This window comes from Oreochromis aureus, linkage group 3 (genome assembly GCF_013358895.1).
Source record: "Oreochromis aureus strain Israel breed Guangdong linkage group 3, ZZ_aureus, whole genome shotgun sequence".
Lineage (NCBI taxonomy): Eukaryota > Metazoa > Chordata > Actinopteri > Cichliformes > Cichlidae > Oreochromis > Oreochromis aureus.
Genome location: NC_052944.1, coordinates 38,633,228 through 38,651,594, shown reverse-complemented (window position 1 = coordinate 38,651,594; position 18,367 = coordinate 38,633,228). Strand labels below are relative to the sequence as shown.

The following is an 18,367-nucleotide window of genomic DNA, read 5'->3' as shown; positions in this document are numbered from 1 at the left end:
GGTGAACACCCAGGAATATGTATGTGTCAACCGCCTCAATGTCCAAACTCTGACAGTTCCTCCAGATTGTTCCCCTCAGATACACATCCAATAATGGCTTTATCATCTGAGAACTTCTCATGGACTGTGGTCTGCTGGCGAGGTAGCCGAGGTGATGTCCAGTGCTGTTCCTTCCAGCTTCTCCCTCAGCAGTGCCTGTTGGATTGTGTTGAAGGGACTGGAGAAGACAAAAGTGAAGTGACTAGGTGCAGGAGTGACATATAGAGTGATTGGTGATGGGGAGGGGGGAAAGTGGAAAGTGTGGAGCAGCCTCAGGTGGTGTGAAGAGGGGGCAGAGTGGCAGATGTGGGTCCTGAATTAAAACATATGAAAAACAGAATAATTTAATCCACCCACTCACTCATCCTGATTGAGGATGACTCGCCTAACCTCAAACCCTTCCTATAACCCATTCACGACCATGGTCAAAAGAACCACACCCCTGTCAATGAGTGCATCATGTAAATTGTTTATGATGTCACATTACTGTATTCCTTAATGTCATATTTAACATATTTAATGCAAATACTGACTTTATTATGTGTAATAATGAGAAATGACACAGGGAAAAAGTATTGAACACATGAAGACCGGGACATCTAAAAGGGCATGGAAAGTCATGACACCAGCTGAAATGTATCACTAATTAAAAAGTAATCCTGCCACTTAGTATAAATTAATATCAGCTGCTTTCATCCCTATAAAAATGTATCATTAGCAAGGTGCCACACAATAAACATCACATGATGGGTAAAACCAATGAAGACCTTTACAGCCTTAGTGCAAAACATGCGAAACTTACTGATGGCATTGGTTATTGAAGAATTTCTAAACTACTGAAGGCTCCAGTGAGGACTGTCAGGCCCATAATCTAGAAGTGGAAAGAACATCATTTTACCATAACGGGTGCTCCCCACAAGATTTCAGACAGAGGAGTGAAAAGAATGATCAGAAGAGTTGTCCAAGAGCCAAAGACCACTTGTGGAGAGCTACAGAAAGACCTGGACTCAGCAGGTACAGTTGTTTGAAAGAAAACAAGTAATGCACTCAACCACCATGACCTGTCCTTAGTTAGCCCACTGTATCTATATGTACAGCACTACATAAAAGATAGGGTCACCACCCATTTCTTCACATTTTGTATGGTGTTGAGCAAGAGTTCTCCAGGTTTTCTGAAGTCTTTCACAGTTCTTTGAAAGAGCTGACAAACCTGGGAGATGCATCTGCCCCTTCAGCTGGTCCAGCTGCTGTTCACTGAAGCCTCATCAGACATGGTCTGAGTGGAAGGGTGGCTGTCAAGAAGCCATCCTTAAGGAAGGGAGACAGGAACAAAAGGTTTAGGTATGCTAAATTACTCAAGAACTGCACTGAAACTCAGTGACACTGGTCCGATGGAGTGAGTGCCATCTGTAAAACACAGCGGAGAATCATGGAACAAGGCAGCCAAGTTCTAGAGAAGAGCTTTGAATTTCTTTCAAGAAGCCTGGAAAACTATTCCTGAAGATAGCGTGGTGGAATTTCAGCATTGCTTGTCTAAGAGAAATCAGGCTATGTTTTTTGTTGTTGTTGTTTGTTTTTTTTTAAAGAAAAAGTAATCACACCAAATATTCACTTTCAAAATGAATATAATTTACCTTATATTCTGTAGGTTTTATTGCACACGTGTCAATAAATCACTGCATCTCTTTCCAGTTTTTCCCAGCAAAATAAAAACAAATGAGACCTTTGCACAGAACTGTGTATGTACTTAAGCTGAAACAGGTCAAAGTTATTGAGCATCTGGGTCGACTTTCAGGTGGTGTGTTGCTAATTTTGGTGTTTCTGTTTCTCATAGCCTCATTACAGAGAGTTGGAGTAAAGATTTTCAAAGATCTCATTGGCTTTGAGTACAGATTTGTAAAAAAAATGTTTTTTTTAACATGGGATTGAATTCAGTCATGGGCGTCATTAACAAAAATAAAAGTTTAGAATTGTTTGAAATGAAAGTCGGTGCTCACAGAATTTCAGTAACCTAACTGTAACAATGATTTACAGTAAGGATACAGTAATTAGTGTTGCCAGTAAGTTGTTGACAGGATTTTCCCTTTTTTACTGTGAGACCAGATGAAAGGTTGCTCTGTTTCACACATGGCCATCTAGCCTGCTTTGTTTCTTTGTGGGCAGCTACAAGTCTAGAGTTGACAGCTTGGTTGAGACAAAGATTTGAGATTAGTGCAGCTCACTTGTAATCTACAGATTGCTGGTTAGAGTCCCTGTTCAGATCTCTCTGAGATGACTGTTTTTGTATATGATCTCTGAGAAGAACAAACTACTCATGAATAAACTAATATCTAAAATCACTCCTTTGTTCCAGCGCACAGCAGTCACTGCGGGAGTCAATATCGGCACATGTAGGGACAGATTTCCCAAGCTGGAAAAATTTGCTTGTGGCAGTGGACATCTGTGCCAACCATATACAGTTAGTACATACAATGTAAGAGCAGGTTTGAACAATGTGTTTGTGAGGCACTTCAGATCAATGAGAGGAAGCTGAAGAAGGACCAATACGTCACACATGTAAGGCAAAGTATTCCGGTATTGTTTGAGACTGTGTGGGTGAATGCGTGTGAGCTCTTGATCCCAATGTGACCCTGTGTGAAACCTGTGTGTTACATCTCTGACTATATAATCTGGTCAATGCACACACAGGCATTTTGTTTTTCCAGCGGGCTGTGTTAGAAACATTTGTTTAAAAAAAATGAGGGCAGACTGTGGGCTGCTCACCCGATCATACCTTAACAAGCAGTAGGCTTTCTTATGTTTTCTGTGCTGCCCCCACCCACAGGCTGAACAAAACCAAATATTTTTCCTCTCGAGTGGAAGGATACCCATGTAAACAGAAACTGTAAAATCTATATATAGGCTAGAGTACTTCCTTTGTCTATAAATATAATGGAAAATCATTTGCTGTGATTTGTAGTACAACAGAGAGTTATTATATATATCCAGATATTCTTTGTATTCTTAAATAAAACTTAAAACCTCAAACAGACTTTGGGTCAAAGGCGATGGCGGTCACATTTTTCAGTATCTTGAGTCACAGCTATCAGCTTCAGTTCATGATTTATTCCGTTATGATTGTGGTTTAGGTTTATTTGTCTCGTTATTTTTATTTTTTTTGGGGGGGGGGGGGAGACAAAATTAGAAAACATCAGTTTTATCAAGTAAAATAAAAAATAATAAAAATAAATAATAATAATAAAAATAAATAAGGTGAGGTGACAGAGCATTGGAAGGTAAATCTTGTCCTTCAGTAAAAGTATCCTCCAATAACAGCTGAGATTTCACTTTTAGTGAAACATAAATCTGTAACACGTTTTTACTTCAGTACAGGCATAAATGAAAGCGTGAATCAGCCCCTGCTGTACTGCTGTTGGATGAAGCACTGATGTCATGCTGAGCTAATCTAACGATCAGCTCAGGTCGGCATGTTCTCATGTGGATGACCTTTGTGTGGACTGAACCACATTGCTGACCTCTGATGATAACACAACAACACAACTATTATTATGTGATTTTAAGGCTGAACTCCAGCACAGATGTTAGTCACTGAATAAATGATGCAAACACACTGAAATCCTTTGCAAATGAACTTTATCTGAGAAGAATTTGTCAAGAAACACTTTGCTTCAAATTTCAATTGAATTAGTTTGAAAGTGCAGAATAAACAAAAGGTTCAAACTATAAAAAACAATGTTCCAAAGAGAAGACTCACATTTCTTTAAGAGCCATTTTAAAATAGGATAAAGCCTAAAACAACAGAACTACATATTGGATATTCCTTCCGTAAGAAGGAAGCAGAAAGTTGAGCTTGACAAAACAATCAGTATGTCAGAGTGACAGTTAGGAACTTTAACAAAACAAACACATGGAAAGCACCTTTAGCTCCAAGCTGTCCGAAAGAGAAAATAAATACCTTAAACAGGTATTTATTTTAGTATCTAAACTGGCATTTCATGTTCCCACAAGCTACTCAGCTCAAAGTTCAAACTAACGCAGGTATAAATGCAAGAACATTTAAAGCACTTCAGATCTAGCTCTCGTGAAAGGACATCCAATTAGACTTAAGTGTTTCTTTGTAAACAACCTCACATGCAAGAGAATTTATATGTGAGGTTATTAAGATTTGATCAAAGTCTCACAAAACAATTTCAGTCTTAGTGCTGCAGTACAACCTGATACTTCACAGTTGTGACACAAATTGTCCATATGTTTGCCAGAGGTCGGCTTTGACTCAAGTAATGGATGTTATTTCTGTGGTTAAACCCTTTGGAAGTCACCAGACCAGCCATACAATCTCAGGCATCATCACAGGGCTTAAAAGTAAAATTCAGGTACAAACAGACTGCAGGACGTCATGAAATTCACCTGCTGCAGGCCCACTGTGCCCACAGGAGGCTGGGAAAGTTCTTCGGCTCCTCAAACAAATAAGAAACATCTAAACGTAAGTAAGAAGTTGGCACTTTCTCCTCTCTTAATGTTTCCAATGTGCCCATGAGCAAGGCATCAAAATTGTAGGTCCTCACGCTTTTGAAGTTTGATCCCAAAAGTCAACTTTGGCACCAATGATGGTTGTTGTTGTGAAGTGGGTGATGCTTTCACCTCTGTTAATGTTTCCCATGTGTCCAAGATTAAGCCACCTACAAAGCTGCACTCGCAAGCTGGAGTAACAAAGAACAGACACACAAACAATTTTCCTTCATTTCCATCCTTCAGCCATGAGGTAAATGCATAAATATTTAAGATTTAAGACTTACACATACTTCTGTTTTTCAATGCTTCAACTCAGTGAACCAGAGTCCTGCGACTGCGACACAGAGCAGAATAAAAACACAGAAAACCACAAGTGGGATCAGTCGGCTCCGATGGGACAAACCACCTGCCAGGAAAAACCAAACAGAGATGAGATCTACTGTAAGACACAACATGACATGTCACATTTATTAAACTATCAAGCACAGAAGTTACATGAAGTTACATAACAATGAAATAAAGTTAGAATTACTGAGATATCAGTCCTGATACTACGAGTCCCAGATTTCTCAGGGCAGCAAACATGACTTTGCCAAAACCCACAAGAGAATAACTGATACATTTACTGCTTCACAGAAATAAATAAAAGAGATCTACAGAGCTGCTCCAGGATATTACACTACACTTCCTGTATGTGCTTCAAAATAAAAGCTGCTTACGTTAAACATTTTGAGGACTACACAGAGAGGCTGCCATCAGTGAGAGAAAACCACATCATAAAGGTGATTTAGATCCATTTTAAGACTTTTTAATTATCTTGATTTGTTCCTCATGTTCTCACCTTTACTGTGAAACTCATCCATCGGATGAGGAGTTGAGAGAGTTTCAGGATGCAGCGGTGTCTCTGTTGTCACAGTTTCAGCTGAATTTGAGAACAGAAGATTTGAAATTAGTTACCACATAATAATATTCAGATGTTTTTAAGGAGCAAAAGCAAATTAAGTTGTTGGTAAAAAAAATCCCCAAGCACGCTGGTCTTTAAGGCAAGTTTGAAACCAAACAACAAAAGTATTTTCAGTCTAGCTCACCAACAATCAGACGAACAATTGAAGACTTTGTTTGACTCTTTAACTTTGGGATGAAACATCTGTATCTTCCTTCATCTTCTTGTATCACATTAGTGATTCTTAGTGAGATGTTTCCTTCTCTCAGGCCGTCTGTGAACAACGCCGTCCTCCCGATGTACGATGGGATCTTCATGTCGGGGACCTCTCGGGCGTCTCTGTAAAGATGAACATATTCCACTCGACTCAGACGGTCGTTGGGGTCAGGACGACGATCGGGCCTCGACCACTCCACCGTCAGTCCCGCCACATTAAACTTTGGCTCCATGTGACATGGCAGGATGACATCATCACCTGGAGCGGCCACGATAGGCTGAAGTGATCCGACCACATGTAACTGACCTGAGGAGGAAAAATAAATACACACATCCTGCTTAAAAAGTCAAGTATTTTCAAATAATCATTCACTGGTGTTGTTGTGGTGGATCATAAATTCATAAATTTGATTAGTTTTGGAGTTGTACATCTCTGTGCCTTACATTTCATGTCATGCCTTTATTAATGTTTTATTTGTTGCTTTGATTGTTTTAGAATAGAATATGCAGTTGGAATATAGAGGGAGATAAGTAGTGAAAGTTCTGTCTGGGTTGATTGTGCGTCGATCCATTGGTAACGCCTCAGGGCTCCAGTAGGTGGGTTCGCGCACCTCCTTCACTCAATACAGACGAGTGAGAGTGAGAGCTGCGTGTCTGTGCCGTTCTTTCACCTCTCCTCACTATTTCCCCTGTTTAAGGGCACAACATTTGGAGGCACCGCTGGGATGATTGATTTGAGGACCATCCCTGACCTGTAAGAGAAATCCTCTCGTTGATCATCCCCCCCAGACGACCCAGGTATCAGAAAGGAGCATAGCGAAGCAGCAGAGGCATTGCTAGACCTACATTGGTGTCTGTATCCTGAAGTGAAAAGTGACCACTAGGGGGCAGTAAAAGCCAACTAAGTCTGATCATTTCTCAGCTGACTGCTTGTGCTAACTCCTCTGACAACATGGAGTCTGAATTAGAAACGCTAGAGCTGGAGATTAAAGGAACACTGTATCAACTGACCTTAGAGCAGCTGATTAAATTATGTGATGTACTTCAAATCTCCGGACCAGGAAAAGAGTTTGTGATTAATAAAACGCGCAGTCAGCTAGTCTCACATTTAGTTAAGCACCTTGAACGCACAGAGCTGGCTACCCGAGAGGACGAAGGTATGTCAGAACTTCTTAATGTCCAGGACATTATAAGTGACATACAAATGGATAAAAAACAAAGTGTGAATGAAACAGTGGACCCAGCTGTTCAGGACCAAGAAAGTAGCCAGGAGGAGATAGAGACATTAAGACTGCTCTTACAACAAAAAGAGGGTGAAATGCATAACTTGATGAGGAATAGCATGAATCCTGCCTTAAGTCCTCGCACCCCAGTGAGAAACATTGTTCCAACAGCACCAAACAGTTCCATGTGGCGCAAAGATTTTAAGATATCAGGCCAAATAGGAGAGCCGGGCAAAAGATAGGCTGACATTTTCCAGTCTGGCCAGACAAATTGAAAGCGGGATCAATAGAGGCTACCCAGAATCAGAAATCACTGATGCTGTAATTCGTGCTATCACGCCAGGCTTGCAGCTAAGGAGTTATCTTGAAGGAAAAGAAAACCTCACATTACCTGCTCTTAGGAGAATTCTCAGGTCTCATTACCAGGAGAAAGGTGCCACAGAGTTATACAAACAACTTACCTCTGAGGTTCAGAGTAGTAAAGAGACACCCCAAAATTTCTTGATCAGGACAATGGACTTGAGACAGAAAATCCTGTTTGCTTCTCAGGAGGTTGAGTCCAGTCTAAAATATGACCCGGCACTAGTCCAGAGCCTTTTCATGCATACTGTCCTGACTGGTCTTCAGAATGACAATATTAAAAGTGACCTGCAACCTTACCTCCTGCAAACAAATACTTCAGATGAGTTATTGCTCGAGAAGGTAAATATCGCAGTCGCAAATGAAAAGGAAAGACAGGACAAAAAGAAACACGCCGCTCCATCACGAGTAACAGCTGTAAATACTGTCCAGTCTAATGATTCCCCAGTGGGAAAGAGAAGCACAGCCCAAGAGAAACCAGCTCCTCCACCCCCTGATCTTCTAACAGAAATAAAAGAAATGCGTGCTGACATGGTACTGCTGAAAGACTTGAGGGCTGAAGTTTCCCAAATCAGAGAAACCATTCAAAAGACAACCCCAGCACCTCAGCAGCCTTTCCCCATTAAGGCTGAACAAAACTGCATGTCATTTTACCACCAGCACCCTCCTGCAGCAGCACAGGAATACCACTCAGCACATGGACCTGGGCATGTGCATGGGACAGCACAGTTTCAACAAAGATTTGCACCACAGCGATATTATCCCTCACCACGTCACCGCCCCAGATGTTTTGCATGTGTGCAGGCAGGTGAGGAATATTGTCAGCATTGTTTTAGGTGTGGGAGTAGTGAGCATTTCCGTGCAGGTTGTAAAGCACCTAGACTGACCAAATCAGATAAAGGGAGCCCTTTAAACTAAGGGAGGTTGCTCCCACGGGACATGGGGCAACCGACAGCATTGAAAAGTCCCAATATTGTGCTAACTGTGAAGGAAAGGAAGAGAATATGAAGTTAAAATGTTGTTCTGTTTGTAAAATAACATTGTACTGCTCAAAAGACTGTCAAGAGACACACTGGTCTGTGCACAAAAGATACTGTAAGCCATATACATGTTCATCTATTAAGAAACCGGAAACACAGTCAAGTTGCAAACCAAAGTGTAGGAAAAGAAGTAATTCAGTGAAGACGCCTACTGTAAAAGAGCTTGTAGGAGAGAATGTCTCATTCAGTGCTTTCTGCACAACCAAAGAATCCAGGCACTTTGGGACACAGGTTCACAAATTTGTGCTGTAGATGCGGCCTGAAACAGACCCATTTGCCTGATGTCCAACTAAGAGATATAGCAGAACTAGTAGACCCACTTGAACCACTGCAACTTGAAGCAGCCAATGGGACGGAAATACCATATATTGGTTGGCTCGAGGTAAGCTTCAGACTTACTGCTAATGATGAAGATCTGCTAATACCTGTGTTAGTATTAAAAGGCAACCAACAGTCATGCCCCATAATTGGCTTTAATGTGATTTCACACCTAGTTGCAAACAGAGTACAGGATCAGACAAACAATAAGAATAAAGAGAAACTCATGAAAACAGTAAAAGTAGCTTTTCCTCACCTCAGAAAGAGTAGGGCAAGAGCTTTTGTTAATGCAGTGACAGTGGGACAGCCATGTGAGCACAGTGTAAGAACAACAAATGAGAGAGTTGAAGTGCCTAAACACAGCTCCCTCCAAATCGAGTGTCGAGTGCAAGCCCCACCTTTCAAAGAAGATAGAACCCTGATCTTCGAGCCTCATGAGAACCCACAGTGGCCTGAAGGACTCGAGTTCTGTGATACCCTTGTTTTAGTAAAGACTGGTATGACACCAAAATTGTCATTAGTGTACAAAATCCCACTAGCCATGACATCACACTGCCAAGTAGGACTGTTATTGGAACTGTGCAGTCTGTTGCATCAATATATCCTGCTAATGTATTCAAAACTGACTGCCTTCCTACTGCATCAGTCTGTCCCATCCAGGCTAAGAGCTCAGGTGAGAACACACCTAAAAGTGAACAATGGGACCCACCTGTCGACTTGACTCACCTGAATGACCACCAGAGACAAGCTGTTAGTCAGATGTTAAGAGAAGAATCAGAGTCATTCTCTAAATCTGATGATGACATAGGCTGTGTTGAAAACTTGCAAATGAACATTTCATTGAAAGATAATGAGCCAGTCACACGGACTTATCTCTCTGTACCAAAACCCTTGTATCAGGAAATGAAAAACTACCTACAGGACCTAATAGCTCAGGGGTGGGTGGAAAATCTAACTCATCTTACTCCTCTCCGGTAGTCTGTGTGAGAAAAAAAGACGGTACACTGCGCTTGTGTATTGACTACCGAGAGCTGAATAGGAAGACGCACCCAGACCGCCACCCCATTCCCAGAGTACAAGACATCATGGACAACTTAGGTGGCAACACTCTCTTTTCTTTACTGGACCAGGGTAAAGCATACCACCAGGGGTTCATGGGCAAAGACAGTAAACACCTAACAGCTTTTGTGACCCCCTGGGGCCTGTATGAGTGGGTCAGAATCCCATTTGGACTGATGAATGCTCCAGCAGCATTTCAACGCTGCATGGAGGAGTGCTTAGAAGGGTTAAGGGATGAAATATGTGTGCCTTACCTCGATGATGTCCTTGTCTTTAGCAGAACGTTTGAGGATCATGTTGAGGATGTCAGGAAAGTGCTGCGCTGACTCAGGGAGTACGGAATCAAACTCAAATCAAGGAAGTGCGACCTGTTCAGGACAGAAGTGAGGTACCTTGGCAGGATTGTGTCAGCAGAGGGAAGCAGGATAGACCCCGCAGACACCGCTGCTGTGACAGCTTTGAAAAACAAACGGCCAGGTACTGTTGGTGAACTAAGAGCGATGTTGGGCCTATTAAGTTATTACAGACAATACATCAAGGATTTTGCCAGAATTGCAAATCCTCTGTATGACTTGCTCAAGGGAGCTGCAGATGCTGAGACCCAGCGAAACACAAGATTAAAGTGGCAAACAAAGCGAAACAGGTGTAGTGTCCCTTCGAGTACACCTATTGAGTGGACTGACATGCACCAGTTAGCACTAGAACAGTTGATAGACTGTCTAACTCATCCCCGTTCTAGGCTTTCCAGAATTTTCACAGCCGTTCACCCTCCACACTGATGCGTCAAACCAGGGATTAGGTGCCGTGTTGTACCAAAAGCAGAATGGAAAGCTTCGTGTGATTGCTTATGGTTCCCGCACTTTGACTGCAGCTGAGAAGAATTACCATCTGCATTCAGGCAAGTTAGAGTTTCTTGCTCTGAAGTGGGCTATCACAGAAAAATTCCGTGATTACCTATATTATGCACCATTCTTCACCGTGTACACCGACAATAATCCACTTACCTATGTACTGTCCACTGCCAAACTGAATGCAACAGGGTGTCGATGGGTAGCAGAACTGGCAGATTTCCACTTCACGATTAAATATCGCCCCGGTAAGGAAAATGTGGATGCAGACAGCCTCTCAAGGATGCCAGTGGACATGGAAACGTTTATGAATGAATGCACAGAGGAAATGGCATATGATGTAATTGGAGCAACCACACAGGCAGTGGAAAGGCAGGATGACTCCAATGTGTCATGGTCCATGGGTGTCTCAGCCAGGTGTTCAGCCATTGCCACAGATGTTTCCATCATTCCACTGACAAAAGGCCAGATCAAACAGGACCAGAGAAGTGATCCGACTATTGGACCTGTAATTCAGTGCAAACTAACACAGGAAAAACCATCACGTTCAGAACTAAGAAAACTCAGCCCACAGATCATATGTCTCCTGAGGGAGTGGGACAAATTGGAGATGGATGACAATGGGATCTTGCACAGAAAAACAGCAAACAGAAAACAGTTGGTCCTACCAGAAATACACAAAAGTACTGTACTAAAGGAGCTACATGATGAAATGGGCCATCAAGGTGTAGCGAGAACATTGTCACTGATACGGGACCGGTTTTACTGGCCCTATATGCAACGGGAAGTAGAGGATTATGTGACCAGAAGGTGTGTTTGCATAAAACAGAAGAAGCCGTGTCATGAGAGCAGAGCACCACTGACTAATATTGTCACTACTCAACCATTTGAACTTGTCTCAATTGATTTCCTGCACCTTGACAAGTGCAAAGGGGGTTATGAATACATCCTTGTAGTCATTGACCATTTCACACGCTTCGCCCAAGCGTATGCCACAACTTCCAAATCAGGTAAAACGGCTGCAGACAAAATCTTTAATGACTATGCTTTAAGATTTGGCTTTCCAGCACGAATACATCATGATCAAGGTGCTGAATTTGAAAATCATCTGTTTGCACAACTGAAAAACTACTGTGGAGTTGCTGGGTCCAGGACTACTCCCTACCATCCCCAAGGAACGGACAGGTGGAGCGGTTTAATAGGACACTACTCCAGATGCTGAAAACACTCTCAGAGAGTCAGAAAACTAACTGGAAGGACTCGCTTAACAACAACTGATTTATGCCTACAATTGTACCCGCAGCGAGGTAACTGGATTTTCCCCTTTTTACTTGTTATACGGACGCTCCCCACGATTGCCAATCGACATGCTGTTCAGCTTGACCTCAAAACAAGGAGATGGCAATCATCATGACTACATGGTAAAATGGAAACAAGGCATGGAAGAAGCATATGAGATCACCAGAGAAAACGCTCATAAAGCAGCTGTAAGAAGTAAAAGACATTATGACCGCAAGGTGAAGAGCTCAGTATTACAGCCAGGTGATCGTGTTTTAATAAGGAACATGACACCTCGAGGAGGTCCAGGCAAGCTGAGGAACCACTGGGAGGATGTGGTTCACACAGTCGTTCGTCAGGTCAGCAGAGATATCCCAGTTTATGAACTCAGACCTGAGAAAGCAAAAGGGAGATCAAGAATATTGCATCGCAATCTTCTTCTGCCATGTGACCATCTGCCTGTTGAAACTGAAGTGCGACCACGAACAACAAGAAAAGAGCTGTGGAGACAAGTGAGGAAGTGGAACAAGCTGAGGAAGAGGATGACGATGATGAGTACTATCCAGTGTCATCTCAGCAGCCATTTGAGCCACTTTACCTCCGACACTGAATCCTATGAGCACTGATGAACCAGCCAAACACCTTCAAACAGTGGAAAACATGTCATCTGAGCCAGAGAATGAACATGAAGTACTGAACCAATGTGAACAACTACCTGACCAAGAGGAAAATTATGTGGAGGAACCATCAGTGGAGGAACCTGTTCCTGTACCTGTTCCAGACAAACACAGCAGGACCAGTGAGCAAGAGCGTCAGCGACCGAGTAGAGAGTGCAAGCCACCAAAGATCTTCACATATGATCGGCTTGGTTCACCAGCTTGTTATAACCTGAGAACACCATCACATCATACACACTTCATGGTTCCACGGACTGTTCATTCATACTGCCACTGATAACTGTATGGACTTGAGTGAAAAGAAACATTGTGATCACACACAAAACACATTACTGAACAGAGACAATGTACTTACACTCCACACCAACCACAAGTAAATGGACTGTTTAACACAGAATTCATATTCAAAGTGACTTGACATTGAACTGATTCATATTGTGCTTGCAGCTTAACACACACATCCAAAGCACACCACATGGCTACGGCCACTTGTATCACTTTCATGGACATTTGTCAAAAGAGAGAGTGACTGCTTTGACGAGCTGCACTAAAAGGACTTTGTTTACAAGCCAGCAGCAGACTGTGTTAATGTAACTGCATGGACATTGTAATTCATACAGACTGTATGAGAACACTGAAAGACTTTGGGTAATAACCCACACTAAAGAATGTATGAAAAGAGTTCCAGCTTGTGAAACTATTTTTGTAGAGTACATATAAGGTACAAGAAACAGTTATAGTATGCAATGGTTTATTGTATGTGGTTTTGGTGATATTAATGGTCATAACTCCACGTTTGTGCTAAATGTTAAACATTTGGATGTTGAGGACAACATCTATTCTGAGGGGGAGTATGTGGTGGATCATAAATTCATAAATTTGATTAGTTTTGGAGTTGTACATCTCTGTTCCTTACATTTCATGTCATGCCTTTATTAATGTTTTATTTGTTGCTTTGATTGTTTTAGAATAGAATATGCAGTGGGAATATAGAGGGAGATAAGTAGTGAAAGTTCTGTCTGGGTTGATTGTGCGTCGATCCATTGGTAACGCCTCAGGGCTCCAGTAGGTGGGTTCGCGCGCCTCCTTCACTCAATACAGACGAGTGAGAGTGAGAGCTGCGTGTCTGTGCCGTTCTTTCACCTCTCCTCACTATTTCCCCTGTTTAAGGGCACAACATTGTCCTTACAAAATAAATAAATATAAAACTATATCTATGAATTTATACTACCTTTTAAACACTTCTAACTTCATAAAAAGGTCATGAAGAGCAAATTTTATTTCATTTACGAAAAAAGTAGCCACGTCACAGCTTCAGACAAAAGTGACAGAGCTCACCGCACAATGAGCTCAGTGTAGTCTTTTGACCTTCTCCCTGACAAAAAAGGCCTTAAACCCAACAAATACATGTCCTCAAATAAGTACAATAGTAGAGTGTCAGCAGAAATACTGTGTATTAATTAAGAATGGGAGGACAAATGAACCAAGCTAATGTATGCACTTAAAGCCTGGTGGGGATTGGGATTACATCGTCTGTGGTCTTGGCTGAAAGAACCTATTTTTCCCACACACAACACCCCTTATAAAGGCTTCGGTTGTAATGGCATACCAAGCCATTACATGAGTTGACTGATTGTTTTGCTTTTCCATCATCTTCCATCACAAGACATGTAGTATAATTTAGTTCACAACTGTTGAAAACAGTCTAACAGTTTATATAGAAACAGAAATACCACCAGGACATTAACATCTGGATTTTATTCATATTAAAGTCTTTACTAGTTTGACTGTTTCTCCTTAACACTGCCAACATCCACCACACAACACATTAAATTACCACTGAGTTTCATCATTGTTTTAAATTGCTTTGTTAAATTAAATGCCTCCTCTGTGTTCCGTGTTATGTCTACTCTGTGTTCTGCTACTTTGACATAGGACACGGACTTTCAATGTACTCTTCAATGTATTCTATTACTGTATCCATACATACAGGAATGCTTCACATTAGAATATAAATCTCGTTTAGTTAGATCATCAAACCCGCCTACATGTGCGAGCCATCATATGTATAGCTTTATAGCTTACCTTCAAGAGACACGATGGGGGAAAGCAACAACAAGAACCTGAATATAGTAGAAACACTGACACTTGACTCTTCTTTGTCCATCTTCGACAGGAACTAAGTGACTGCAGAGCAGCTGATGAATGACCGGTTTGTGGGCATGTTGAAACCAATCACCGTGTCACAAAGGTTGAGTCATGCAGGCAATCAGCTGCCTGCCAGCATTATGTCACACGTGGACGTGTTTTCAGGTTAAACATAACTGTTCCGTGAGAATAAAGTCATTTTAATGTTACTTTTAAAGAGAGGTTTGGGGTGCTGTAATATTTTAGCCAATGCGTAGAAGATGTTAGGCATTCAGACAGAAGCGGTTTGAATTCAGGAAGCGCTCGTTCTCATTAATGATCAAACAGTATTGTAGATCAGAGCAGAAGCGGCTCACCTTTTCAGTCAGAAGCTTCATTAGCTGATCGCGACCGTCGGGTTCTTTATCGAGGGGAGAGCACTTTATGAAAAACAACAGTGATGGTCCGCCTGAAGCTGACGCACCGGTGTGCAAGGGAGAGAGAAAGACGAGTAGGAGGGAGTGGCTTATGTTTCCCTTCCAGGTTATACTTCTTTTAAAAAAATACATTATTATTATGATTATGATTGTTATTAGTAGTAGTAGTAGTATTAGTATTATTATTATTATACTTTCATGTTTCCACACATACTCATGTCTTTTTTCTCCATTTTCGTCTGCTTGTCCAATTCAGGTTTCCGGAGGGTGGAGTGGTGGAGCCTATAGCAACTATCATAGAGCTTAGAGGTGAATTACACACACTTAAATGCCTTCCTACTCTACTGTCTAGCCCTCCTCCACCTGATCTCCTGACAGCGATGAGAATGACTTTTCTTCCAGTCCTCTGCTTCCTGACGTATGGACAGAGGTGAGGACTTTTAACATATGGTCATCATTTCTAAAGCTCCATTGTTGGGTCAGTAACACCCGAGGCATGACACCAACAGTAATCGCGTATGTAATAACAGAGAGAAGGAACAGAAAGGTGAAACCTTAGAATAGGACAAACTGGCTTTTGAGAAGTCTGAGCTGGAACAAAATGCCAACATTCAAAGTCAATTATAAGAAGCGCTGTGTAAGGTGGGGCTCTGAAGTTATGCGAATTGAGTTCCCAGGCACAAACTGCAGTGTGTGCAGGGAATCATCAGCTCATCGACAAAGGCTTTGCTGTGTCATGGTTTGGCTGATTCAGGCCTCTTGGTGGACTGCCTAATCTAAGGATAATGTGTGGACTTGTTGAGCTTACTACCACTGAGACCCAGTGTATCCAGATCCCAGGGTATCTGAGTCATGCTGCAAGCATATTATAGATGCTCTGTTTTCAGTTTAAAGTTGCAGTCAGTGATAAGCACCTGACTCTGGTTTGTGTGGTCTGACATATTTAAAACCACTTTGCCTATTTTCTGTTGAAGATCATCAGGAGATGGTTGTGGGCAGTTTTTAGGTTTCATGTTAAAAACTGTTGTAACCCTGTTTCAGAAGGGTTCAAACTGAACTGATGAAGAAATGAAAGGTACACTTTAATTTGTTTTTAGAAAATATTATTTATATAAATCAAAGAAATCAAACTTTTATCTGATTATGTACTCTACTTGTGTGTGTCTATGTGTTCTTATTTCCCTTCCTACACACTGCAATGCCAAAAAATTCAGAGCTGTGCCTTATACGTCCAGTGTGGAGGTTGGGTGCGATTACTTTATTTCTGCTCAGGTGCCTTAAAGCTGTCATGTCTGGGCCTCCTCTACCTCATCTCCTGACAATACGTCTGAGTCACCTCCCATAATCCTGAGTAACATCCATCCTGCCTCTGTCAGCCCTTTCCATATGGACTAAAGTTGAAAATTGGAGTTAGTGAGTTCTTTTCACTACAAAGGACGCTGAGTAAAAATTTTATTTTGAAAGGGGTACAATTACTGTACATTTCAGAAATCCTGTTAAACTGAATTTAAAAAGTGTGTGTGTGTGTGTGTGTGTGTGTGTGTGTGTGTGTGTGTGTGTGTGTGTGTGTGTGTGTGTGTGTGTGTGTGAAAGCTTACCTCCAATGGGTTTGAGGACAAAAAGCAGTAAAAAGGTAACTGTTAGAGTGGAGAGAGAGATACTGAAAGTGAACTCTTCAATATCCATTTCAGCATCAGAGTCTAACTTTCTACGTGCCGCTGAACAGACCTACTTTCATCCCGCCTACCTGATAAGAAGGAACATGACGGAATATGTAAATGCTGTATGATATCTGTTCACTTTGTGCACTTCAGTTTAATCTATAAAAAGCATAGAACACCCCCACTTCCTGTGAGGCGTACATCTTCACAAACTACATGTAATTTCCTGTGACAATGTCACCAACAGCTTGTGCTGCTATAACTTCAGAGCAGGGTGTCTTTAGTTGGTGTTTTGAAACGCGTTCCTTCAACAAGCAAGCTGTAAGCTGTAAATTCTTTCAGCATTGTTTTGATTGCATTCTACATTATTTTCACTTTAGACGATTACATAAACTTGGTAGATTTAAACAGCCATATGTCCTCTTATACTGTGTGTGTATAATTCGGGCCTGTTGTTCATCGCTGTCACATGCAGTGTGGTAGTTTGTGCAGAACACTGGGAGTACAAAAGCTTTCTGATGCTTAGAACCACAGCTTTAATAAAGAATGGACTGTTACGTGTTCATTGTGCTAACTCTCAGAAACCTTATCTCTGTGTCTCATTTGCAATGAAAATGTTGCTAAAGAATTTAATCGGAGGCGTCACCACAACACAAAGCCAGCTTGAAGGAGGCAGATCCTGAACAGTCAGAGAAAATATGCTGCTTTGAAATATCAGTACTCACATACTGGCAGAATTATTAACTTGACTTCATCTGAACATGCACGTCTCACTTTGCATAACACAACAGATAAAATAAGCCTGCTTACTTACTTTGCCTTAATGTTTGTGGAGTGTAGGTGTTATAAATATAGGATGCCAACAGCGAGCTAATCATTAGTTAAAAGTCCAGGAAAATGTTATCACTGTGGTGCAGTTGTTGGTACTGTCGCTTCATGTCAAGACGTTCCTTTGTTCAAATCTCTCGGTCAGCTGGGACGTTTCTGTGTGAAGTTTATATGTGTGGATGTCAGAGTGTGTCGCTGTATGTTTCTCTGTCTCTATGGTGCACTGACATCCTGCTCATACCAGCCATCCCTGCAATAGATGGACTACAGTGGAATACAACAGGAAATTCCTTTGCAACATCTACAGTTTCTGCTTAACTGCTGACTTATTTTTTCTACAAGCCCATCCAAATGTAGCAACCACAAAACAGCAATTAGAGGAAATGGAGGATAAATTTAGCACATTTGTATAAGTTAGGCAAAGGGGATGTTTAACCTCACTGAACTTCTTCATTTGGCCAAAGACTGAGATAGCTGGTTTACTGACACACTATTTATATTTACACATATTTTAAAATAGCATCAGCTAAAATGAACATTTACTTTATTTCAGCTCTCCTACTCCCCTCTTACAGAATAATATATTGTATATATTAGATTGTAATTTAGACGTGATGATAATATTTGGAGTCACAGAAGAGAAAACTCAGCAGAGCTGTTCCATGAGTCTTTAACTCAGTCTGCGAGTTTACATCATCATCTGAATTGATGCCAAATTTGTATTTTTTTTTATTCTAGTACTGTCTGTGTGTGTGTAAACTCCAGAAATTAAGGGATATCACATAAATATCTGGAAAAAAG

The 18,367-nt window shown here is 41.4% G+C and overlaps 2 protein-coding genes across 9 annotated transcripts in view; one reads left to right on the top strand and one right to left on the bottom strand.

The window, feature by feature from the left end:
- Positions 1-3,661: 3,661 nt before the first annotated feature.
- Positions 3,662-16,829, bottom strand: LOC116334509 (myelin-oligodendrocyte glycoprotein-like). Of its 5 annotated transcripts, none has more exons than XR_005612550.1 (5): positions 15,018-15,147; positions 5,640-6,017; positions 5,393-5,473; positions 4,842-4,957; positions 3,662-4,739 (listed from the first exon to the last, which is right to left on the bottom strand). XR_005612550.1 is itself a non-coding variant. In XM_039610190.1 (5 exons), exons 1-4 carry the CDS (start codon positions 16,761-16,763, stop codon positions 4,851-4,853), a joined length of 654 nt encoding a protein of 217 aa, XP_039466124.1. In that variant the 5' UTR covers positions 16,764-16,829; the 3' UTR covers positions 3,662-4,739; positions 4,836-4,850. The 5 variants fall into 5 exon arrangements, 4 of the variants coding, with proteins under 4 accessions (XP_039466124.1, XP_031613799.2, XP_039466126.1 ...); XM_039610190.1 differs by lacking the exon at positions 15,018-15,147 and adding an exon at positions 16,676-16,829 and having other exon boundaries at positions 4,836-4,957; XM_031757939.2 differs by lacking the exon at positions 15,018-15,147 and adding an exon at positions 16,676-16,829.
- The window catches only part of LOC116318550 (low affinity immunoglobulin gamma Fc region receptor II-a-like), a 50,471-nt gene continuing 47,514 nt past the window's right edge, over positions 15,411-18,367 (top strand). For 3 of the 4 annotated variants that reach the window (XM_039610188.1, XM_039610185.1, XM_039610184.1), the window contains exon 1: positions 15,465-15,507. In XM_039610188.1, the coding sequence (XP_039466122.1) occupies positions 15,498-15,507 (10 nt within the window). In that variant the 5' untranslated portion in view covers positions 15,465-15,497. Of the gene's footprint in view, positions 15,508-18,367 lie in introns of all 4 variants that reach the window. The other variant, XM_039610186.1, reaches the window with a different exon arrangement.